The 26,355-nt window shown below is 41.5% G+C and overlaps 1 protein-coding gene across 3 annotated transcripts in view; it reads right to left on the bottom strand.

The window, feature by feature from the left end:
* The window catches only part of HACE1 (HECT domain and ankyrin repeat containing E3 ubiquitin protein ligase 1), a 34,125-nt gene extending 8,090 nt beyond the window's left edge, over positions 1-26,035 (bottom strand). The window contains exons 1-21 of one of the 3 annotated variants that reach the window (XM_077926138.1): positions 25,772-26,035; positions 24,531-24,585; positions 23,648-23,737; positions 22,631-22,735; positions 22,046-22,121; positions 19,452-19,583; positions 18,351-18,433; positions 16,929-17,025; positions 15,270-15,371; positions 14,616-14,722; positions 13,818-14,064; positions 11,571-11,908; positions 9,967-10,035; positions 9,469-9,556; positions 8,548-8,659; positions 8,363-8,460; positions 7,559-7,646; positions 6,220-6,369; positions 5,498-5,694; positions 804-935; positions 118-216 (exon numbers count right to left, since the gene is read on the bottom strand). In XM_077926138.1, coding sequence (XP_077782264.1) covers positions 118-216; positions 804-935; positions 5,498-5,694; positions 6,220-6,369; positions 7,559-7,646; positions 8,363-8,460; positions 8,548-8,659; positions 9,469-9,556; positions 9,967-10,035; positions 11,571-11,908; positions 13,818-14,064; positions 14,616-14,722; positions 15,270-15,371; positions 16,929-17,025; positions 18,351-18,433; positions 19,452-19,583; positions 22,046-22,121; positions 22,631-22,735; positions 23,648-23,737; positions 24,531-24,585; positions 25,772-25,847 — 2,541 coding nt within the window. In that variant the 5' untranslated portion in view covers positions 25,848-26,035. Of the gene's footprint in view, positions 1-117; positions 217-803; positions 936-5,497; positions 5,695-6,219; positions 6,370-7,558; positions 7,647-8,362; positions 8,461-8,547; positions 8,660-9,468; positions 9,557-9,966; positions 10,036-11,570; positions 11,909-13,817; positions 14,065-14,615; positions 14,723-15,269; positions 15,372-16,928; positions 17,026-18,350; positions 18,434-19,451; positions 19,584-20,842; positions 20,991-22,045; positions 22,122-22,630; positions 22,736-23,647; positions 23,738-24,530; positions 24,586-25,771 lie in introns of those variants that run through there. The other 2 variants (XM_077926139.1, XM_077926140.1) reach the window with 2 other exon arrangements.
* Between the last annotated feature and the right edge of the window lie 320 nt (positions 26,036-26,355).

Here is a 26,355-nt window from a genome sequence, read left to right as displayed (position 1 = left end):
TTGATTCAAATAACTTGGTTATGCATCATTCTCACAATACTATTTTAACCCAGAAGTTAGTCTCTGAAATACACAATTGTTATCTAACTGCCCGTATCCAGTTCTTGGAGATCTTACCTGGATAACAGTGTCATCTCTTTCATAACCACTTGTATATTCTGTATTTTTGATCCAGTCACTGACATCAATTTCCGGCATGCCTGAAAGCAGCAGTTCCTTCAAAAAAAGAAAATAACCAAACCAAAATTGTGAATTTGTCAGGCAATTTTAATTTGAAAACAACTGGTGTTAACCTGATACAATTTTAAGCTGGGTGAGGTTTTGTTTTTTAAAGAGGAAGCTCCAAAACTATTTCAAATATTGTTACTATTGGGGGCACTACTATAGGGGGCACTACAAACAAATAAATGTTTCCATTAATGGATACAGAAGTTCAGAGTCACGTGAACTAAACCAGATCTTGAGGGTTTAAAGAAAAACCAAGCTGCATAAAACACTGTACCCATCTCCAACAAAATTAAGTGAAATGCTGAGCCATGTTTTTCTTCAATGGTCAGTCAGCTGATCAACCCCTGCATTATCAGGTGAGGGGGTTGGGGACCTTGCAGTGCACGAGCAGAGGGAAATAGATTAAAACTGCTCTCTTCCCATTCTGCTAACAGAAGCCTTGCTACCAGCTGAGCGACACGGCTGGATGCAATCCTGAAACCAGATAGCTTCAATACCATCCAATTACAGACATTATGGCTGTTCTATCACACTGAATGCTATCTGACATGACTTAGATGGACCATTTTACTTACCAGTTCATATTCATCAAATAACTGTATCAGAGAAGGTGGAATGAACATATGGAAGCCTTGGAGAAATGCATTTATTTGAGGCTGAATGGCTCTTGTCATTCGAAGTTCAGTAACAAGTTGAACGTATTCTGCCTGAAAAGGTATATAGTTATGTGACACATACAAATCAAATCCAATTTGACCAGAGTTTCAGTGCTTTATTCACTCATCTGAAACCAGTTCTGGTCAATCTGTAATCTAGAAAGGCATAAAAGTTAGAGGGAAAATTTAAGAATGTGTTTGGTACAAGGAAGGCAGCTAAATACTGGGGGACAAAGTCTTGTGAAGCCCATTTATTTGACATGTATTTACAGACTTTTTTGGAATTAAAACATTATCTTATTTAACAAGGTTAGCAACTATTTAGACAGTAATATTTATTATACTGTTTTAGATGACTGCTAAAACCTTTTTTACTTGAAGACTTTCAAGATGCAATTTAGTTTTTTTGCTTTTATATTTTGCTGATTTCATCTGTGTACATAATTGATAACTTTATATAGTTATATATATATTGCTTAGAATTTTATTTAGAAACAATTACAATGAACTACAGTGGTACCTTGGTTTACAAACTTAATCCGTTCCGGAAGTCTGTTCTAAAACCAAAGCTTTATTAAACCAAGGCGTGCTTTCCCATAGCAGCAGGGGACTCAATTTACACTCAACAGGAAGTGGAACATATTCTGCTTCCAGGGCAAAGTTCACAAACCAAAACACCTACTACCAGGTTGGCAGCATTCTTAATCCAAGTTATTCATAAACTAAGCTGTTCTTAAACCAAGGTACCACTGTACATAGCAGTTATGATACAATTATCAGAATACTGAAGGGAAGGCTATGATTGTTAGCATACTTATGGTTCTATTATACTTCTCTCTCTGCACATGTGTAGAGCTTCAGTTGCACAGATGCCAGTAAATAGTTTTTCGCACTGTTATCTACCAAGTTCTGTTTGTACACTTCCCAATTCTCTCTTCCCTTCTGCCCAAACCTCTCACCACTGCTTGATGGGTCTTAGAGAAGAAAGTTTCTCAGTGGCCAGTCAGAAATCCAGCACTCAAGCCTAGCTTGATGTGGGCAGATTGGCCCCCAGTGCCTAATGAACCGACGGTTCTTCCCTTTCTTCTATAAGGGTCTCTGTTGTTAATAAACCTGGAAAGCGCTTGATTTGAAGCAAGCAGAACTATATCAATTTGAGGAGGTTTACTGTGCCCTCATGAACATTTACGCTTGTCACAAACAAAGCACAGTAACTCTGACGGCACTGTAATAATAACAGCAATGTATGGGGAGCTTACAAAGTAGCGTAAGCTTTAAAAGGCAGCTGAATTAAAAGAGCTCACTGCCCAAGCTCCAACAGAGGAGATGGAAGGAATAGGAAACCGAAGCATAACGGAGAGAGATGTGTAAGCTGGTATTTTCAGAAATAATTCAATTGTACAGGTAGTATAGAATTATTATTATTATTATTATTATTATTATTATTATTATTATTATTAATTTTAGTATCTATACCCTGCCCGTCTGGCTGAGTTTCCCAAGCCACTGAGCAGCTTACAGCACATATGAAACATAATAAAACGTCAAACATTAAAAACTTCCCAATACAGGGCTGCCTTCAGATGTCTTCTAAAAGTTGTGTAGTTCTTTATCTCCTTGACATCTGATGGGAGGGTGTTCTACAAGGCGGGTGCCACTGCCGAGAAGGCCTTCTGCCTGGATCCCTGTAACCAGTGCTTTTTTCGGGGGGCAGGGGTACGCACGCCCCTAAACATTTTGTGAATCTCTGTACTTTTGTCCATTTACTTTATTTTTCCCGATTTGAACTACAGTATAAAATGGTGATTTTCTTGAGTCAAAATGAGAGTACCTCTAGACATTTTTTTTAGGGAAAAAAACACTGCGTGTAACTACACTTCTCGCAGTGAGGGAACTGCCAGAAGACCCTCACAGGGTCCGGGCTGAGTGAGGGGCGTGGAGACATTCTTCAGGTATTCTGGGCCGAGGCCATTTAGGGCTTTAAAGGTCAGCACCAACACTTTTAATTGTGCTCGGAAACGTACTGGGAACCAGTGAACATCCTTAAGGAACAGTGTTATATGGTCCTGGAGGCCAGGCACCAGTCTCAGGGTTCTGTGCCCACCCTCTGAATGTGAATTTAGGCAAGATGCGCTCATATAATTGGTTCACCCTTTCCCCCATCAACTCATGAAAGGATTTATCCGCACAAACACCTGCATGGAACCCCAAATATTACTCTCTCCTTTTTCAGAGCAGCATATTTTCTACCCTATTCTTCAAATGACCCAAATTATCTTCCAACCCCCCTATCCCCAAACAAACCAATTAATCACAAACAGCAGGAAAGGCATACAAAATTCTAGTAAGATGTAACATTTATCCATAGACCCAGATAAATGCATTGGCAGCTCAAAGGTGCATGTACTGTACATTCAAGCTCACATATTTTGCATTTTTGTAAGACTCAACCACTATCCGTTTTGTCATAAAAGCATACCATGTTCTGAACATTTGTGGAGATCCCCAGAGGCCCAGTTCTATAATCAACAGGATGTTCACATTTTAAGAACACCTGTATTTCAAACCTGTTAAAAATGCGAACACTTCTGAAAAAATATTTGAACAGCTTAACAGGTGCTGAGGCAAGCTATTTGAAGGTATGCAGGACCTAATTTGAAAAGATATGAAAATCCCTGAAGTCGTACAATTCTGGCTTATACTTTTAAAATATTTTACTCCTTTCTACCATGCCCAAAATAAGTTCCAAAGGAAAAGAATCACGAGGCAGGATAAAGACAGAGCCAAAAGTGCTGAACTAAAAGCTATGGGGGTCCATGCCGAACTTAATGCTGCGTTTTTGCTGCATCTGACCTATATATGAGGCCGGTTCTTCAGAGGAAAGCAAATACTGAAACAGAGACGAGTATTCCTCATCTATTCTGCTACTGCTGCATAATGCACGTAACACCTTTCTTCCTCGTGTTGCAGTGTTACAAGTCATTGCAATTTAAGCTTTCTCAAGTATTGTGAATGTAACTACTGATGTCTTTATCAGGCAGTGACATAGCTACAACCCCCAGTAGTTTGGTTCAATAGCTGGGCCTCCCGTGTCTGCCTGCCTCCTCTCACTCAGCCGCCCTACAGCTGGGGGGGGGGGGAGGCAGTGGGCAAAAAAGCGCGGAGCCTGCGTACGCCCAAGCCACCGCGTCTCTCCTAGGAGAGACGCGTGGCTCAGGCGCACTGCAGGCCCTGGGTTGAGTGCCACCCGGCATTTTGTCACCCCCTCAGTGGTGACACCCAGGGTGGACCGCACACACCCCTTCCTCCGCCCCTGATTCCACCCTTAGAATTTAAGGGCAACATTGAATTCCAGTTGTTAAGAACAGAAGCCAGGCCAATAGCCCCTCTCGTCCAGCATCCTGTTCTCACAGAGGCCAACCAGATGCCTTTGGGAAGTGAGCAAGCAAGACCTGAGCGCGACAGCCCTCTACCCACCTATGATGCTCAGCAACCGATATTCAGAAGCAGACGACTTCTGACAGGAGGTAGAGCATAGACATCACGGGCAGCGGCTAGTAGTGGTAGTTTGATGCATCACATTCACCCTTCCTCACAAACATGCAGTCTTATAATTACTGGAAGCAAGGACAATATTTGCCTTTTTTTACAGGCACTCTACAACGTAACTCTTCAACGACCAAAATGTTCATCTTCATGCACAATGTGGGGAATAGTAGTCTACTTGGCTACCATAAAAGGTTAAAAAGATCAAGACACAGGATAGCACAAACAGGTATTACCTGCACAAAACTCTCTTTTGTTTCAACAGAAATTAGCGTCCTGCATTATGAAAGCATCCAAAGCGCCAAAAACACAACCAAGTGACACCAAGTGGCCGTTGGCTAACATGGCAGGTGGGTAGTCTAAAAAGATTCAGCATGGAAGTGTAAAACCAAAATGGATATCCACGCACAGAGATCTTCCTGAGCAGGATATTTAGGCAGAAAACATGGTGCCCTTTTGCCTGGGAGTAAGTCCCATGAACTCAATAGGACTTGCTTCTGAGCGGTTGTGTGCATTGGGTATAGTTACTCAGTAGTGAAGCAGAGATACTCTGTGCATGCTCAGAGGTTCTTAATTCACATTAAGGACATGAAGAGTCCCTAACTAAACCACAGCAAGGCCCAGATGAAGTTAAGCCCTCTACATTGGCAGCTATTCTAGAATCTGCTAGGGTGCTTCTGATATTTGTTAAAAACATCTCTCTTTACTCAGACTTCCCCCAATGATTCCCTTCAGTTGTCCTATATTTTCTGATTATATCTGTGGCATGTGAGTTTCAGATGACGATTTTAATGAAGTGGTATAGAAATGTTTCTGAACAAGCTGCTACAGGCTCATCCAGAAGGCTTGCTGCAAGAAATTCAGATCATACTGTGTACCTGTGCCTCAAATGTTGCTTTGCTTCAGTCTTCTGGAGAGATCAAAATAAAACAGAAGCACAATATCGGTAATAGGTCCTGTTTTGCTCAGGGCACATTATACTTCATGGAAAACCAGCCGGCCCCCACAGGTCTCAGCTAGAAAGGGTCAAGAGGCGTCAAATGCAAATATAACCCAAAACGACTCACTTTGTTTTCTTGTGTGACAATTAGACTTGCACCCCCTGGTTTCAAAGGCACTTCCTCCATTGCTCCAAACACATCCGTCTCAACAGAAAAGGTCAGCTCCAGCCCCAAGTCACTGATGTCATTATCTAGAATCCACTGCAAGTTCTTGCCATACTCTGGATCAATAGATGCCACGTCTTGGTAGTTTACAGGAATGCCTTGGGAAAACGCAAAGAAAAATCCCTTCATGCCTGCTAGTTCAGGAATGGTTTTTGCTGTGTTCTGTTTTGTTTGTGGTAAAGCACTGCCATCTACAGACACACTGAAACAGTGCAAGACAGCAGGGATAGCAGATATATAACAGCCATATAATCCACAAACAAATGTTTTCTAGTAAACTGTTAATTTAGCAGCTGCTCTGATTTTCCCATTCATTCCAACAGGTGTGAATTTGACCCAATAGTTTAGCAAGTTAAATTAAAAAGCCAAAACAAATCTAAAAGGAGGACGGGGGCAGACATGAAGCATGTTTTCATTTAATAAAAAAAAAAAAGTTCCGTTGCAAATTGCTGCTCAGGTCCACAGCATCCCTATTAGTACAGGAGGGTCTTTATAACAACCTAACTCTTGCTGAGCTCAGGAACAGGGTAAGAATGATATTTAAATAGTGCAAGACATCTCTTTAGCCAGACTGCATGATACACTGTGCATCACAAGAAAATTCAAGACTGCTGGAACCATACCAAGAATATGCTTGTAGAATGACCTTGTGAAGTAAATGTTGACCAGCTGTCTGTGATTCAGTGCTAAGCCCAAGATCTGTCCAGCAAATCTGAAGTAGTTCAAGTGATCAGGATTTACAGAAGAGTTGCTATTTGGCTGGAAAGTGGTTCCTATTGTCAAAAAAATGTAGGTATTAGGTTTCACTTACAGGCTTTCAGACTGTCTAAAACACTAACATTTGATTTGTTTTCTGTAATTCAGCATCAGTACAAAAGAAAATGTGGCCTGCAAAATTCCACTTTTTTAAAAAAAATGCAGTTAAAAATTAAATAAAATAAATTTGAGAAATATAACCTTAATTTCTATTATACAGTCATACCTTGGTTTTCAAACAGCCTAGTTCTCGAATATTTTGGCTCGCAAGCAATCAAAACCCAGAAGTAAGTTTTCCAGTTTCCGGACATTCTTTTGGAAGCCGAACGTCCGCTGGGGCTTCCGTGGCTTCCGATTGGCCGCAGGAGCTTCCTGCAGCCAATCAGAAGCCACGCTTTGGTTTTCAAACACTTCCAGAACGGATTCCGTTCGACTTCCAAGGTACTACTGTAAATTTAATTTCACTCTGAAGATACCTTTTATTAAAAACAATCGGCAGTATCCAATGTTAGTACAATGATTTTCATTTGTGCAACAGAACTTTTCTTCCCTATCTGCTCCCAACATGTGCTCTGCAAATTAGCACTGGAGGATTTTGGGAACCCCAGAACAGACTGTGGAGAAATATAGGAAGAGGACATTTCATTGCTTAACCAGAAGCCCTCACATTAATGGAACAACTTTGTTGGACATCACCCAATGTTTGCTTGTTGCCAACGTATTATTCCTTCTCCTACATCTCCATTTTCACAAAAACGATCCTAGTGTCAGAATTATTTTATTAGGTATTACACAAAACTATCTGTTCCACCTTCAGACCGAGAACACATAGTCCAGGAAATTGATCAATAAGCCAAATGGAGCTTTTGGCTGAAGGTTGGCAATTTGACCTTGAAACTGTAGGGTGTTAAAGCAGCAATTTTTGGGAAACCGTGGTGGTGGGCTGCGGTTTAAAGAAAAAAAGTAAGGAATATAATTGAATACATGTAAAAATTTAAAAATATAAATCTAGCACGGATGAATGTTTAATCTCAAAACCCTCTCCTTTATACATTAGGAAGTGAACTCTTTTAAAAGGCTCATACTTACACTTTTTGAGAGCCAAATGTAAAATTCTGAGAGTTTTAGATTATTTCTGGCACAGTCTTGGTTTGCTGTTCATGATTAGCTTCGAGCTATTGTAAGAGAAAGGAGATTCCAACCTACCATCAGCTGATTGAGTAAAAAGGCCATAATCTGGGTTAACTATCTCATTGGATAAGATATCAAACCACTCACGTACCACGCCTTGACCCTGGGTGCAAAACACAAGGTGAAATACTTCAGATAGGGTTTTGTATATTTGTTTTTCTGTCCTATTTTTTCTATCCTATATTCATTTTTCTGTCCTATATTTTTCTGTTAAAAATATCAATTCATATAATGTATTTTTTTAAGAGAAAAAAAAGCCCATCAGGTCTTGTGATCCTTCTTAAGAAACATGGCTCAAATTTTTACACTGTGTTATCCTGCCCAGCACATTTCTGTATGTCTTGGTATAGGACAGGCATCCCCAAACTCGGCCCTCCAGCTGTTTTGGGACTACAATTCCCATCATCCCTAGCTAACAGGACCAGTGGTCAGGGATGATGGGAATTGTAGTCCCAAAACATCTGGAGGGCCGAGTTTGGGGGTGCCTGGTATAGAAAATGGTGAATCAATACTCGCAAGGGTCTGCAAACTACTATCATGAACAATTGTGCTGTTCACAACCAACAGCAAAAGCCCTAAAAGTGATACACTATTCTTCTGATAAACATTTACTCTGCAAGGTCTTTGCTTTCAGACATTTTCCTGTCTTGATCTGTCTACATCAGAGCCTGGCATATCCATCAGTGAGCAAACAGGCCCAGGTAGGTTTCCCCCCCTACTTAGCTTAGACTTGCTATGAGAGTTTCAGAACTGCTATCCTATTTTAAAATGCATCTCATAAAAACGATGCTTTTACACATTATATACAATTACACTCACCATGCCTTCTTCGCCATGGAAGCGGACAGCAATTCCCTGTTTCAGCTTTGCACAATTTGCTTTAGATACAACTTCGCAGCTGCTCCTAAAAATAGAATCTAAATATGAAAACCAATTAATTCCTTTACTTTTGTCTGCACAGAAGGGTTTTGAATAGAGAGGATGGCTCGAGTGAAATTCCTTACCTCTGTGGACCAGCAGAATATCATTTTCATTCACTGGCCTATGAACCATGTCCGAGTCTGGCTGCCCTGAATGCAAGTGCTCATAAAACCATTCACAGCGATCTTTAAAGGGCTAAGTGGATGAAAAACACACACACAAGATCAAGTGTGTCAGATGTATCATGAAACAGGAAGGAATTAAAGGGTTAAACCGAGTAATAGGCCAGGATCCAGAAGAGCCTTCCTTTGTGTTAGTCCAGTGGAATTTTTGACTGATTCTCTTAACAACTTGGGATAGCAATAGGCCAAAGATACTTTTGAAAACTTCCTCAGTTTACAAAGGTATTTTCCTGGTGGTATAGCAGGCTGATGCTCAAAGCTCCGTAGGCATGCAGTACACTGAATCCAATTCAATTAAAATCTCAGGTCAGGATAACTCACTGAATAACAAGTCTTCCTCTCTCAACCAAGGTTCCTCATCTGGGAAAAACATGTAACTTACAAAGCTTTCTTTCACACAACATTATAATGAAAGACAGGACCGTAAAGAACTTTGTTCATTTGAATTGAAGTATATATGGTTTAAAAATTAAATTTACTTCAGAATATAGATATGGCTAGCTTTTCAGCAAGTCAATATGGCTCAGTCTCCCAGAGGTGTGAAATGGGAATAGTCTCTCTCTCTCTCTCTCTCTCTCTCTCTCTCTCTAAGATGTAAATAATAAAATTAAACTATTGTATCAGTCATCATTTTTGCAATCAGTGGATTAGATGTACCAATAAACCTAAATGAAGGTGAATAGCATATTTATAAATTTAGCTTCATTTCTGGCTTCTAACCCACATGGTTTTTTGCAAACTGAAATATGTACCTTTAATATATATGTTTTAGAAATTAAGCCACAGATTGTATTACTCATTAAATATGTTTTCAACACTCACTTGTGCTTTTATGATGTGCATGAATCTGGACATGAGTTCAGGACACTCAAGAAGAAAGTGGAAGTGATCAAAAATAATTTTGGGATTTCTGGAAAAAAATATTAAGATTAAGAAACATGCCCAGTTTTGAAGAAATTATTATTCCTCTTAAACATGCACACATTACGGAGGGTGTGCAAATATCACTCCTGTGATTCCAAAAGAGTAAGACCTCACAAATGAAATAATAGCACAGAAATAGACGGAAGTGGTTGACTTCCGTTTCGTCCTGAATATAAAACAAATATGATAAGAGATCTAATGGTAGTGAACATATTACGAAAATGATAACTGTCACATTCAGTGCTTCAGAACAGCAGACGAATGTATGGAGTAGTACTGGAATATGAAGCATGGTGTTTTATACAACACACCAAGTTCCACAAGCTCAGTCCATTAGACTGAAGTTTTTAATCTCATGGGAAATATTCATGAAAATGTTAATTTCTAGTGACATACCGGTTTACAAAGCATTTAAGAACATTGTCGTGTTTGCAGACAAACTCTATGAAGCGAGGAGATGTCATTCTGCAATTAAAAAAATCAGATTAACAAAGTATCCAAATCTAAAGACAACAACCCATCACAGCATTATCTTTTCCAGGAGGCAATCCAAACAATTTAGTCTGGAGCAGTTTTCTTAAAATCACTCATTTCAGATTAGAGAAGCTGTTTTTATAGTGGGGAGGCATCAACCGCCTGCAGCAATCTAACAAAAGATATGATTTTAACAAGCATCAGACCCTGAACAAGACAGAGTCTCAAACTTTAATACAATAACACAGGATTATAGTGAGCATGCAATCGGAACCAACACCACATAAATCACACTGAGTTCTTTGGAGAGAAAAGAATGTGCAAATGTTTCCTATAGCCTCCAGTTAGTATGGCTTCAGACATTTGGACCAGAAATTGACTCTCCTTCACTAAACCACTAAAATTTAAAAATGCTTCCCATCCACCCCAGCCAATTGTTTGAACCCTGAAAGGTGTTTAAAAAATGAAACAAAAAAGCCTTGAGCGCTAGTTTTTATTTCCAACAATATTCTAGAATTCCGCTGGCATCACATTCGACTGAACATACATGGATGGTTCTAATTTGGGTCCTGGAAGTACAGGAATCCTAATATTTATAAAGCAGATATGCAGAGTATGTTTTTCTGACCTTGCATTCCAGTGATATAGATAACATAAAGGCCACCTGCTCAGCTTTCCACAATACATGAAAAGATGGGAAGATACATACTTTTGGCTGAGGCACTGCAGAAGTGAAAAATCACTAACACATTCCTATGCAGTCAGGCCTGCAAATCCTTAGCCTCATAATTGGTCTAGATCGGTCCTACATGAGAAAGGCTAATTTATGTAACCAGCATTTTCTTTGTAGTAACAGTAAAAGTTTACACAAGCCAATTTATAATGTAAGTTATCCAATGACTCCTTTTGTCAAAGATACCTGCTGTCCATAAAAGAGGGCTGTTACTTGCTAGACTGCCAGCTTTTTATTGAGGGTGCCTTTTTCTCTTCTCAAATAAAAAGCCGGAACAAATGTTTCCGCTTAAACAACACTTTCTGTAAAGGTCCTGTCTCGTGCCTGTTCTGGAAAAGCTATAGTCCATGAAGCAACAACCAGTATAATGAAAAACTTTAATGAGGTTCAGCCAATTTGGGGAGAATTAGAATCTGGAAAGTTGTGATGGATGGTAGGAATTGTTAGCAATGGCTGGTCCAAAAAAGTAGGAAGCCGCAGGAAGCTACTAGAACCTGCACAAAATGACTTATTGCTACACCATGATTGCTGAAAGCTTCATGAAGAACTATTGTACCCCAGGAAAGAGAAAGCTGTGACCTTCCAGAGGTTGTTGGACTATAAATACAATAATCCCTGAACACCAGCCTTGCTGGCCAGGACTGGAGTCCAACAAAAACTAGAACATGGCTTCCCATCCCTTTTCTAACCTCAGGTTTACAGCCGACATTTCAGCCTTTTTTAAAAAAAGAAAGAAAGCATTATGGATCTGGAATGTGTCAAAGAAAAGGTGTGCATGTCTGAGGCTTCTTACCCTTGAGGCATCTGACAGGAGCAACACATATAAAATGCTTGAATGACAGCACTCAGCCGGTTTGCTGTCACGGAAATAACATCCTGGCAATCTGCATAAGCTTCTTGCGTACTGCCGACTTCATACATTTTAGGGTCCCCCATGTCCATAGGTAATGCTGTGCTCTTCTCTGATGTGGCAACATCAAATATATGTGTAGGAGCACCATCTTGTTGATCTGGTCCCTTTTGCTTCAGTAAAATAGAAGTGATATTGGCAGAGTCTCTTTTGTTTTTCATCAGCTCTGCAGATATTAGAGCTAACCATTCATCTAATGAGTGCCAGAGTAATTCCAGAGGCTGCAAAGCACAAGAGAAACTGAATTTAAAGCAGACCAATAGATGTATTTGCAGATTACTATAGGGAAGCTATTAGGATTCTAGTAAAGCTATATTTTTTAAAAATGAAACAAGTTTTCTCCCATATCCTCAATCTCTATGGAGCATCTGCAAAGGAAAATAGTCAATTTGATTAAAAGCCATGCTGACATTATGGTTTTGCCAAAAAAAATCATTTCATATTGTTGCTAATAGTTAGTACGCAGACTATTGCTAAGCAGATAGAAGGGCTACAGAGATCCCCAAAGGTATAAATCAAGCCTTCATTATGGGTTATGCTGGTTTTATGAACACCACACCCTGCACCAAATGACAACCAGAATTCAGTCATAGCCTTGAATAGACCACAGACCAGAACTTAAAGTTAGCACAAGGTAAGAAGTGACCAAGACAAACTCCTACCACTTTAAATATTTCCCTTTTTCTGTGAATAGGCTTGAGGTTTTGCAGAAAGAATGCCAGAGCAAAAATCAGAAAACGTTACTTTAAAGATTTAGAGGGAAATGTAAGCTTCCAATAAGCATGCCTTATTTTATACTTCAGATTTCTTAGGTATTCACTCCTAAACAAAATTCTAATTTTTTATGTAAAAAGAGGATTTTTTATCAAATTCCTATCCATTTGTGTTTCTAGGAGAAAGTTATTTTTGCCTATTCCTCTTGTTTTCCTATAGTTTTGCATGGTGTAACTTTTTACATTTACTTTCTCCCTCCCTTGCTGGTCTTTTCTCTTTTCCCCCCTAAGATTTTAAACTCGCAGACAAGATAATCTGACCCAATGATAAGCTTATTCCTATGAAGTACTAACTAACATAGCAGTTCATATGTTTTGAGTGTGCTCAAAAACTGTGTAGTCCCAAAAGACAAATTTGGCAACAGGTTTTGGAGGCCTATAATTATATCCATATTAACGGTTGTATGAAGAAATATTGCAGTTGCCATACTTGTATCTTATGTGTCACTAAATATAACAGGGGAAAGGGCAAAAAGAGGATTGACTTCCACCATAGCAAATATGGGGGCAGTATTTGAAGCCTATTGAGTAAGAAAACTCTTGTGATAAAGATTGTCCATGTGGTTGTGGTACCCACACATTTCTCAGAGGCAGCAAAGAAAAGCAGCTCTCCTTCCACTCATACATGTGCAAGAAAATGACCTTAGATTTTATGAAAAGAGGAAAAAGAGATCCATAACTAAAAAGGTCTACAGTTTAGCAACAAGGTCTCGACCTCAGTAGACCCACTTGTTCAGTCTCTCTATAAACACAACATGAGGGGTTTTCAGAAAAACCAAGCACACAAAATTCCAAGTGTTTCCTAAAGTAAGGCTATCATCATAGCTGTCAACCGTCCCTTATTTGGCGGGAAACTCCCTTATCCCAGCGCCGTGTCCCGCTGCTGTCCCTTATTCATGATGTCCCTTAATTTCCCCGGGTTTCAAGCTCGCCCAGCTCGGGAGGGAAGCAGCAGCTTGGGGTCCTCTGCTGCGAGAGAAAGAGCGCGCACGAGCTGCCGCGTGTCTGTCTCTCCCTTTTCCCCCTCAGGGGTGCACCGTGAGGAGCCGGGTAAGCAAAATCCCTTATTTTGGCTGCTGATCCCTTATTTTCAAGGCCGCTGGTCCCTTATTTTCAAATCTGTAAGTTGACAGCTATGGCTATCATATCGATCACACTTCAGCAGAAGCAATGATATTTATACAATTAGGATTGGGATATGCAATTTCTAGGACACTCTGTTTCATGCTACACAGGATGATCTCGAGGGAAACAAAATGAGAAACATTTTGAAATCTATGGCAATCAGTTAAGTTAAGCATTGATTATAAAGAAAAAGCAAGTGGTCCCAACTTAAAATGGGTATCAATAAACTTACGTCCTCCTCATGAGATGCCTGATTAATGAATGCATGCTTTGTGAAATTCATCTCTTTAAGGTCTATCTTCCTAATAACGTCAACTACTTTTCTGACCTTGAACACTTGGCTTCTTGGAGTTTTATTTCCATTGTACCCCATGTCATTTCCATTATTGGGAGTGGATGGCCCAAGTCGAAAGACATGACAAAATATCCTCACGATTCTCAGCAGGCTCTTCATTTGAGCTTCGTAATTACTTGACAAGCTGGAAAGCACAAGCCACGAAATGCTTCAATATAACGGAGAGACTTCCTTATGACCCAAATCAAAATCTTCAAAATAGCTACAGCCACAGACCTGTCAATTCTCCACTGGCATAGCACCGCAACTCTGCTCTTCAGCCTATCAATTGTTTAGACGTCTTGTTTTGTTCCCTCAACTCCGCATTTTATAAACAGGGAATTTAGGTCATGGGAGCAGGCCACCCAATCAATTGCCATACTATTTTCCCTTTCCAAATGACCATGGGGCAGGGGGAGTGACACAGGAAGAAACGGTACATCTTACGTATCCATGTACACAAATGCCACCAATGTAGTTGCACATTTGGCCGGCCTTTGTTTCTTCTGGCTGACAGCAGCAAAGACTTAAGAAGGTTAAGCAAGTTAGTCAGCACCTTTCAACCTATGTTTAAGTAAATGTGCTTTGGTGGGAGTTAAAATATTCCATCGCAGGAGAAAAACCACACACACACACACACACACACACACAGGAAACCTAAGCAAATAAATTATTTGTGGTGAGGGCCCAACTTACCTGAGTAGTTTGTGACCATTTGTTGTAGCCACCTCAGCAAGACTAGTCAAAATTTTAAGGTACTGGTTTTCATTCTGCTGAGACAAGTGTTCTAGGACTTGCCGTAACTAGATACAGGAGGGAGGGGGAACAGTCACAAAATTTTTGGTCACACCAGACAGTAATTTAAAATGTTAAACCTACCAACCAATGTCAACCAATAATTTCTAACACAAGTAGGGCTAACACCAAACCGCTATAGTTTTTAAAGTATTATATGGGATGCAGCAATGTTTGAGCATCTCACCAGACACACGAGGGCAATTAAATGCATAACTAAAAGAGACACCTTCCAAGAAATGTGGACCTCTTTCTTTAACTATGTTAACGACCAAAATCAAGACCTATTATACCAACTGCTCAATCCTCCTGGTGGAGAGGTTACAATAAGTAATATGTTTGAACACTGAATCTGTAAGCTTATGTCTAAAGCCAATGGATACAGCAAACACCATTAGATAGAATGCTGGATAAGTGGTTAATGGTTCTTATTTTTGTATTTGTTTAAAAACCAATAAAACTTTTTTTAATTAAAAAAAACTGCTGTAATTTGCAAAACCTAGCTGATTAACACATTGGGTTGGAGACTAAGCATCAGAAGATAACTGAATTCACCATGTTTTCTCTAAGTTCTTCATTTTGTGTCATTTGAATAATAGTTTGGAAAAGTCTAGGATGATGCTGTATCAGGATTTCGCAAGTCTCTCCATATCCACCCTGAAAAAAAGAGGGTTTTTATTTAAGCAATAATTTAAATCATATCCTTCAGAAAATGTCATAACTGAAATATATTATTAAATGAAATGCAAACATAAATACAATTTTAAAGGGGTATGCTACTAGGGAGCAAGATCAACTAAAACAACCAATAGCAGTGAAAAATAAGAGCAAGTGTTCTAACTCATATCTCAATACTGAAGCTTCCCTTTTCAACTCTTAAGTTAGGGAAGTCCATTTGGTGTGAGAGAATATAGAGGCTCAGATCGAATAATGTATTTTAGGGTGGGAAGAGGAGGCAGGGACCCATTAGCACAATTTTTGCTTGTTTCCTACCACATAAATAACTTCTACCTCTACCTTATAGAACTTTCTATTGTGAAAGCTAAACAACATGGCTCCCTAAAGAAAACACACCTTACTTATAGACCTGCCTGTGCACTGAGATAACCTCTTGGTGATACCATAACCCTTAGAAATTCATCTCCAGAACACCAAGAAAATGTGGAGCAGCCTTCCTAAGGAGATACGGCAGGTGATGTCTATGTTTTCTACACATGCTAAAAACATGCTTGTTGATCCAGGCATTTGCCAACTAGAGGATACTGAAGATTTTGTTTTATTGTGATTACTATTGCGATTGTCCTAAGATTTTACATGATTTTATTGATTATGCTACTTCTTAATTGTGCTATAAAGTCGTACCTTGGTTTTCAAACAGCTTAGTTCTAGAACGTTTTGGCTCCCGAATGCCACAAACCCAGAAGTGACTGTTCCGGTTTGTGAACTAATTTTGCAGGCCATGCTTTGATTTCCGAATGTTTTGGAAGTCGAACGGACTTCCGGAACGGATTCTGTTCCGACTTCCGAGGTACGACTGTACACCACTTTGGATATTGTGTATACGTAAGGTAGTATAAATGCCTTAAAATAATAAAAAGCTTAATTAATATAAAATGTTGGACTTAAAACTCCAGTGTGGCATTTTTTAATGAATACATTAATGGCTGAATTTAGCATTGGTGGGGGGGGACCTGATTTCCATGTAATCATTTATTTCATTGACTAGGATTAGATGAAATATCATTCAAGGCAGAACTCTGCACACAATTACTCCCGGCATTCAGATTTGAGTTCTAAGAGTTACTTCATAAGAATTTAACATCTGCTTAGATTCAGTAATATCACAGGCGCTGCACAGAACACAGAAGCCTCTAACTGGAGGCATATAATCTAATTAGGGCTTTGTATATTAGGATGTGGAACTGACACACGATGCACAAGTGACTCATGAATCCTCTTTCCATGTTTCCAGGCCCAAACTAATACATGGAGGGCAAGTCATGTGTTACAATGAATACACTCCTCTTCTATCAGAAACCTACACATTCTGCTTGGGCAAAGGGGAAAGCAGAGAAGAGACATAATTTTTATTGTTGCACAGAAACAGGAAACAACAGCCACCTACAACAACACCCTCCAACTAACAGGAAAAGGTTACAATGGCACTCAACAGTAGTTTTAAGCACGATATGTAAACTTAAAGCAAATTTGTACCTGTACACAGAGATCAAGTGGTGTGACCCCATTTTTGTCTGGCAAATATTTGGCTCCTCTCATCAAAAGGATCTGTGCAGTGTCTCTTTGGCCGTGGCTAAATAAATCATAGGGAAGTTATAAGATCCATGCAGTGCATGTTCTATCAGCCTTCCTTCCTGAATCCACGCAATATTTCAAAAATGAAAGAAGTATTAAGGGCACTTGACTGAAGGGTATTCAAGATTTTCTAAATATAAATCAGAAGCAGCAAGGGAATTGTTTGGATCAGCAAATAGAAGCAAGGTGTTTATAAATTCTGTCTAGCTTTCAAATATAAATGGTACTTACAACCAAAAGGAGGGGGAAATAAACATTTTCAAAAGAAGAAAACATAAGGCTTCAAGACATCCTAGATATGATTTTCTTGGGATGTTTAAACCTTGGACTTAGGGAAAGAAGATCCCATATTCCACCCTGCACCCCCTATGAAGTTTAATGCATTTGAAGAGAATACAATGAAAAACACTGAGTGTGTGCTGATTCAATGTTTATAATATTTATAAATCCTCAGTACAGTGTAATGGTCTACATCAGGGGTCAGCAAACTTTTTCAGCAGGGGGCTGGTCCACTGTCCCTCAAACCTTGTGGGGGGCAGACTATGTTTTTTTGGGGAGAAATGATGCGAGAGCATCATGAGCCCCGGTGGCTGCGTACCTGTATCTTGCGAGCGGCAGGGGCTGGTGGCAGTGGCGGGATAATGAGCGGCTCACGAAAGGGCTCTGGAGAGGGGCTGCTTAAAATGGCAGTTGCTCAAGCGCTGCTGCTGCTGGCACCAACAAAGCCCAGCCCCCTTCCTCCTCTAGGCAGGGCGGAGAGAAGCCAGGAGGAGGGAGGGAGGAGGCACTGGCGTGTGAAGGAGAGGGAGGGAGAGGGAAAGAATGTGTGCGCTGGTGATCCCTGGACCGTCCATGGGCCGGATCCAGAAGGCAATTGGGCCTGATCCGACCCGCAGACCTTAGTTTGCCTACCCATGGTCTACATCACACTTTGATTATGGCATTAAATAAAAAATTAAGCTCCAGCCAAGAAGAAACATAGTTCAGTTAACTCAGTGGCAGAGCACCTGGTTGGCATGCACAAGGTCCCAGCAGCAAACCCTGGCATCTCCATTTGAAAGAACCTCTTTTAGCAAGGCCAGGAAAGACCTCTGCGTCAGTCAGAGCATCCACTACCAAGCTGTGTGTGCCACGAGCCTGATTCAGTACCATGCAAAATTAACAGGTTCAAGAAAGCCAAGAGAGTGATTAATACAAGGTTATTCAGTGATCCTCGTGGTGAAAAACAGATTTTGCAAACCTAAAGCAACACTCCCCTGATTTCCTCAGATATTATGAACTTCCAACATTTAATAAAGTAATTTTAAAACAAACAAACCATACCTGCAAGCAAAGTAGAGTGGAGTTGCTCCCGAAACGTTGGGCCTGTTGATATCTGCACCACTATCCAGAAGACATTGAACTGTCTTTTGGGAAGGAAAAAAAAAACAATTGAACTGCATTCCTATCCCATTTATTTAGGATTAGGGGAATTCACTACAACTTACTTCCAAGTATACACATCTAGGATTGTACTGTTACTTCTTTAAGTTACCCCCCCCCCAAAAAAAAGCAGAAAATATATAATTTACAGTGGCGTATTTTTTAAAAAACTAGTTAAGCTTACAGATTTACCGTACTTTTTTGCCCCATAGGACGCACTTTTTCCCCTCCAAAAATGATGGGGAAATGTGTGTGCGTCTTATGGGGCGAATGCAAGCTTTCGCTGAAGCCTGGAGAGCGAGAGACGTAGGTGCGCACCGACCCATCTCACTCTCCAGGCTTCAGGAAGCTATCCGCAAGCCTCGCGCGCCCGGCGGGAGGTCCCACCGGGCCTACAAGGCTTGCGGGTGGCAGCCTGCAGCCCGAAGCACAGGGCGCGCTGCGGAGCCTGGGGGAGAAATAATTTTTTTTTTTTTATTTCCCCCTCAAAAAATCTAGGTACGTCCTATGGGGCGAAAAATACAGTAATTTCTCTACCACCTACATTTTCAAGTTTAACAGCACAGATTTATTATTCACTAATTTCAAGGGGACCAATTCTGAATTAACAACTGAATTTCACCCAACTGAATTTGGGCCCTTGTAGAATACGTCATTAAGTATGTGTATAAATCTAGTTTCCAACTGAAGCCTATTAAAATCAACTATGTATTCCTAATTATTAGACTGGTCCCAATTAATTAACTTTTGTAAAAAGCATTCTGAAACAACGATGCAGAAAAATATGTCATCTCCTAAGTAACTCATTAGCCTACTACGGAACCAGCTGCACTATAAAGCCGTTTCTAAGCAGAAGCGAAAGAACTACAAGAACAAGCAATTCCTTAGGAGTACCATCAGCTGAGAGTCCAAACACTTGATGTTTCCTGTTAATGGGCCTCTTTGCCACAAAATACTTACATTGCAAGCCCTTAAAATTGTAAGTTTTGCTCATCAGCCTACCGTCTTGTGGCCATTTTGGCAAGCCACGTGAAGTGCTGTCTGCCCCATCGCATCTTCAACATCTACATTGGTAACATGCTGTACAAGATCGTGAAGCAATTCTGTCCGCCCATTCACAGCAAGCCAGTGGATCTGGATACGAAAAACAAAAACGTCGACCAGGGAGAGAAATACATTCAGCAAGTAAATTCAATAAATCTAAATAATGAAATTTGAGGGAAAGGGAAATATTAGTATTAATGTTATTTGCAATCCTATAAAAGGGATTTAGGTGCCAATCAATGGCTTAATATTCATCAGTATTGAATAAACAAGCACTCTTGAAATTTCCAACAGTGCATGAAAGAGGGACTCACAGAAACCTGCACCAGGCAAGGAATACATTTTCCTCTTCCTTTAGGAAAACAAACACACCAGAAACACAGGACATCCAGATTCCAACATGCATGCAGAGGGTTGCAATCTAAGACATACCCTATGAAAAAGGGGATGCTCCAGGAACACCACGGGGGCTTTTTTTCAATTACCTTAAACTTATATCCCACCTTTCTCCAAACCTGCTGTACATGGTATTCTCTACACAAGCACAATATTTCATGAACACAACAGTAACATGAGTTAAGTTAGACTGGCACAGTGACTAGCCTAAGATCACTGGCCTAGTGAGCTTCAAGTGAGCTTCTCCCAAGTCCAACACTCTAACCAGTATGCCACACTGGCTCTTTGAACTCCCATACTCACATTGCAAACTCGTTTCATCTAGAACAAACGGCAAGAGTTTAATGACATCCAACTTCTGCATTTGCCCTTGTCTGTCTTTATACAGAGTCCTTGCCAGGTAAAGCTCAACATCTACCTAGCCCAGCTGTTCAAACAATGCTTGCCACCCCACCCAAGGAAACTAATATTCAACAGCATGCCTATTCTATTCCTTTGTTGTTGTTGTTTAGTCGTTTAGTCATGTCCGACTCTTCGTGACCCCATGGACCAGAGCACACCCGGCACTCCTGTCTTCCACTGCCTCCTGCAGTTTGGTTAAACTCATGTTGGTAGCTTCGAGAACACTGTCCATCCATCTTGTCCTCTGTTGTCCCCTTCTCCTTGTGCCCTCCATCTTTCCCAACATCAGGGTCTTTTCCAGGGAGTCTTCTCATGAGGTGGCCAAAGTACTGGAGCCTCAGTTTCAGGATCTGTCCTTCCAGTAAGCACTCAGGGCTGATTTCCTTCAGAATGGATAGGATTGATCTTCCTGCAGTCCATGGGACTCTCAGGAGTCTCCACCAGCACCATAATTCAGAAGCATCAATTCTTCGGCGATCAGCCTTCTTTATGGTCCAGCTCTCACTTCCACACATCACTACTGGGAAAGCTTTAGCTTTAACAATACATACCTTTGTCGGCAATGTGATGTCTCTGCTTTTTAAGATGCTGTCTAGGTTTGTCATTGCTTTTCTCCCAAGAAGCAGGCATCTTTTAATTTCATGACTGCTGTCACCATTCTATTCCTTAGCAGTGCTAATAGCAAGGCGAGTGAGCATGATGAGCAAACTTTACCCAACTTTAAAGCTGCAGAGATAGATGGAAATCATTCCAACAGTTATCCCCGCCACCTCCGCAGTTCCGAGACTGGGAGGAAGGATGGAGCTTGGCAGCCAAACCAGGAAAAGGCCCATCTATCAACCTTCCCAGCTCCAGGCCAGAAAGGGACAGTGGGAGAGGCTCGCTTGTACAATGCATGTCACAATGCATGAGGTTGAGCACTGCACTGTTGCTTACAGTGGTGTTACTGCTTATTGGGACCAGAAGATCCTGCCAATCCACTGCTCCCCACATCCTCTCCGCCACTCACTCTCTCCTGAATTCTGGCAAGTGAGATTGCTGCTGAAGATGAGGGGGCAGTGTAATAGAGAAGTCACACAGAGAAACTTCTTGCCCAAGCATCATTGGGCAAAGCCCATTCAAGAGCCTTTGCCCGGTAGCAGTTAAGCTGGCACTCCCCTCCTCACAGGCACTTCCCTCTGGTGGCCAGTGGCTTGTTTGGGTGCCACTGTCTTAAGGCACTCAGAGCACCTGCAAACAACAGGCACTCTGATTCCCAGCTGAAGTGTTCATGGCAAAACCATTATTAACCTCTCATAGTTGTATTTTACTTCAAATAAGGTAAAAGACTAAGGATTTGGTGGTGGTGATCTAAAAAACAAAACAGCACAAAATTTTGAGCATAATGGATGGGGGGAAATTGCTGCACCAGTCCATGCATCATTGTAGATTATGACATTAGTTTCACATCACATGCCAAGTCAAATCTTTACAGTAAGAAGTCACTGCAGAAGGCTGCATTTTTAAATAGCACAACCCGGCGCACATGAACATATTTTACAGATTAAACAGCAATTCAGCATCACCAGCCAGAAATACAATTTTCAGAACACAAGACGTATTATTTCCATTAACTACCAAGGACTGTAAGTACAGCTCATTACATTTCTTGATTATCGGAAGAAGGTCAAGCAGTGAAATAAGCAAGTTTAGGGATGATCATAGAATGGCAATATTTAAGTGAAGGGTAATAGGAACAAAATTGCACGACTTACTGCTGTCAGGCCCTCATTATTACAAATGTTGACATCAGCGCTGTACTCTAGCAGCTTGCTCATACATTTCTTCTGGCTGTGTGGAAAACAAATTACGTATTGGCCACAAGCCCAATAAAACAAGACTTCCTCAGCTTCCTCCCTTGTTTCTTAGGGCTGGAAATTTATTGCACATGGCATGATTAGAAAGTGTCCCCGTAAAAAGCAAATTACATATTCTGCAAGCTAGGCATTCCGTAGGGTGGTCTGTGTACCTGGATACCTGACTTTCATTATTATTTTCATTTTTTTTAAAATTACACAAACTGAACTTATGTTGTTTATTAAATGTATATCAGGGCAAAAGATAACATGGCATAAACAACTAAGACCAGGCTCTCCTGGTCCAAACAGCCAACCATAGCTGGGCATAAGCACTCGTAGCCACAAAAGCCACTTGTGACTCCCAATTCAGTCTGTGGAGCAATGAAACAAATGTGGCTTCTGCTTGGCTACAGAGCTTCTGTAGGACAGAAGAACTACTATTATTGAAAGACTATTCAATTTAGGAATAAAAAGCTAAATGTAAAAAGCTGCATCTCTTACCCATTTCTAGCAGCCAAATGAAGTGACGTGCACCCTGAAATGTCTTGATAGTTAGGGTTTGCACCTTTCTTTAACAGTAGAACTAGGCATTCAACTGATCCACAGCTGTGGAAAGAGGTTAGAAAGGTTTTAACAAAAGGTTAAAGCAGCTTGGCTAGAAAAAGATAACTTCCATTACAAACAGCATTATGTAAAGCAGAATCAATGTTAACCTGTGGCCCTGCCAAGGTTGAACTACAATTCCCATCTACCCCAGTCATCATGGTCAATGGTGAGGGATGATGGGAATTATAGCCCAACTCCCATAATCTCTAATCAATGACCGTAGTCCAAAACTGTCTCGAGAGCACCAAGTTGGGGGAAACTAATCTATATAGTGGAAAAGATGAACCACACACTGCAGCCTCCAACTTAAAGGTGAAGGGACCCCTGGCTGTTAGGTCCAGTCGCGGCCGACTCTGGGGTTGCGGCACTCATCTTGCTTTACTGGCCGAGGGAGCCGGCGTACAGCTTCCGGGTCATGTGGCCAGCATGACTAAGCCGCTTTTGTCAAACCAGAGCAGCGCACGGAAACGCCGTTTACCTTCCCGCCGGAGCTGTACCTATTTATCTACTTGCACTGTGTGCTTTCGAACTGCTAGGTTGGCAGGAGCAGGGACTGAGCAACGGGAGCTCACCCCATCGCGGGAATTCGAACCGCTGACCTTCTGATTGGCAAGCCCTAGGCTCTGTGGTTTTAGGGATTAGACAAATCCATGGACGGTAACACCATCTATAGCTACTAGGAATGATAGCTGGATTAGTCCTGAATACCAGCTGCTGGGATCACAAAGTGCTGTACTAAATAAGCATTTGTTATGACAACAAATGTTTTATATGAACCATTACAGCCAAGCACATTCAACATGACAGACAAAAATAGTAATAAACTTAAAGCAAGAAACAGCAATCTAGAAAACTAATGTAAATCTGCCTTTTACACTGTAACATTCGCCGGGCTTTGGAAAGTTGGCTTACTTAGCTGCAATATGAAGCAAGCTCCTCTTCACACGTCCAAATGCATAATTGACATCAAACTTCGAATTTGAAAGCAACTCTGAAACAGATCTAAAGCAAAAAGTTCATTTTATTTAGCAAAATATCTGTGTTTTCAGCTACTCGTAATAACGGGCAGCTGTCTGCTGTGTGTGCCACATCACAGAAGAAGAAAACAGAAACTCCAACCTACTACACAATATAAACACAGGTACCCAGCCAAATTTAATAGCTTCAGTAGAAATACTTCAAGAGAATTTATGCTCCCATAGCTGCACATAGAAATTAGGTAAATTGACTTCCTAAAAAGAAAACAATCTATTTTCATGTCACTATTGAATGCATTACCTGTTAAGCCTCTGAAGTTTAAACATCAATCCTAAAAAAGGTGAGTCAATTTGTACAACATAAGTATTCAGTAGAAAATTAATATTTCTAATTTAATTTCCTCTTTCTTTTTCAATTTCTTTCTTCTCCCTCAAATCAAATAGGTACTTACTATTTGGAAGTGAATTCGAATCATCCTTGTGTAAACTGTATCCTGTACTAGGGAATTGGGCAAGGGCTATACCCTGACCCTGTGTGTGTAGTTACTAAGAAAGAATTGCTCTGTTTTGGGAGAAATATCACTAGAGAAACACAGTTGATTTAACATGTGTGTTTCTTCCGAACTCAGCTTAGCCAAAAAGCCTTTCATCCAGCTTGTTTATGCTTGCTCATGAAAAACAATAAGCTTCAGGCCTGGTACTATTAGGGCAAAATAAACCTGACCTGATTTCAAAATGAAAAAAAATGTGTATATATATACCACACTATAAAAAAAATGGTGCTACTGTAGATCCACTGTTTAGATATGAAGACTCACCTATGTTGGTCAGCCATTACCATTGGCATTAAAGTGTAAACAGCAGTTTCGTTATCTGTGTAGAAATTAAATTATAATTATGTCACATATGGAGGCACAAACTTAGCAAAATATTCTACTCTTAATTCCACCTTTCACATTCCACACCACCACCTGACCATTACTCAAGCTTGTAACTCATAGAACACATCAGCAAAATTTGCACACACATTTTTGTCAATAACTATACTATTAAATACTGTATTGATTACTAGAAGAAACCCAGACTGCATCCTTACATACTCCTATTCCCTGCATGCCCTGGAAAACAGTTGCTCACAGTTGCTAGGCTGATGCTTATACTTTGTAGGCAGATTAGGAAGCCCTTTAACAACACTGTTTCCCAGCAGCATTAATAAAACACCTTTTCACTAGGCTACTGAAATGAAGAAAACAAACTAGGGCTGGAATTTATGTCCTCAGTCACATTCTGATACGGAAGGAAAATTCCTAGGTTCAGAATATGCTCAGAGGCACTCTGTTGTTTATGTAGAACTGCTTGTCTCCTGCGCCTAACTCTGTTTGGTAGGTCCTGGGTTTTTAGTACAAAAACAAACCAAGCAGATCTGTGATGCCTGAAGTCTGTCCACCCTCGTCTGGAAAAAAAACTGCAAGGACTGGACCCCAAAACCTTATTGTATATATCACACATGTGCCACTAGCCCTACTTCACACATCCCAGCGCTGAAACCTGGCACCAGAAACACATCCCCTGTTGAAACCCTGATTCTGGGAGCGACACTCCGCGGCTCTCGAAGAGAAACCATCTGGGAACAGATCCATCTCACGCGCGCGCACACACACATGCTTCCAGCTTTGCTCTGGGCTCGCTCTCAAGAAATCACCACCGGTTGGAACCCGGGAACAGTCGCCAGAGCGCCTCTGAGATTGCACAGCGTGCATCCCCCTCCTAAAGAAGCAACGCCGGCGAGAGTGGGCTCCCTACACACCCGGGATTGGGAGGAAAGGGCTCCGAGGCTGGAGGCCACAACTTTTGCCCCGTAAAGCCTCGAGGCTCCTGGACTGTGGAAGTGTCCCTCATGTCCTTTCTCTTCTCCCCAGGGGATGCTTCCTCCTATCCAAGCTGCCAGCCCTCATCGAGGTCCCCGCTCGCCGCCTCCCACCCAGCGCCCGCCCTCGGCTTGCTCCGCGCTCCCCGGCCTCCGCCAAGCCCCCCTCCACTGCCGCCCCCCTCCGCTCACCTTCGGGCAGCTCGACGGTGCGGGCGCGGCGCAGGGACCTGGTGAGGCGGTTGAGCTGCTCCATGGCTCTCTCCATCCTCGGACAAGAGGACGAGGAGCAGGAGGAGACGCCGTCGCTGCCTGGCCGCCCGCTGCCCGCCGGCAACTGCGGACTTCCCCAGCTCAGGCTCAGCCCATCGCCCCAGCGGCGGGGCCGCACCCGGTCCGGGTCCCGCTCCTGGAACCGTGGGGATGAATCGCTTCCTCTTCAGCACGCATGCGCCAGTCTCCCGAAGCAGGCCACAGAGCGAAGGGGGAAACGGACATGAAGCGCCGCGGGAAGCGCGCATGCTCAGAGGGGAGACGACGCTCGGCGGAAGCTTCTGCCCTTCGCTTGCCAATACTTTCTGAGTTTGATTTTTATTGCGCTGCCTCAACACACTCCCGCTTGCCACCGCTGCCCGGCCTCGCAATTGCGCCATGCTGAAGGCACTTCTTCCTTATTTTAACCTCTATATACCGGTTTCCAGGTCATAGCTGTCAACGTTTCCCTTTTTTCGAATACCTGTCCACACTCCTTATTCTTGGTACAGTTTTGTCCATTT

The sequence above is a fragment of the Podarcis muralis genome, chromosome 3 (genome assembly GCF_964188315.1).
Source record: "Podarcis muralis chromosome 3, rPodMur119.hap1.1, whole genome shotgun sequence".
NCBI classification, from domain to species: domain Eukaryota; kingdom Metazoa; phylum Chordata; class Lepidosauria; order Squamata; family Lacertidae; genus Podarcis; species Podarcis muralis.
This window is presented reverse-complemented; position numbering and strand designations above follow the sequence as displayed.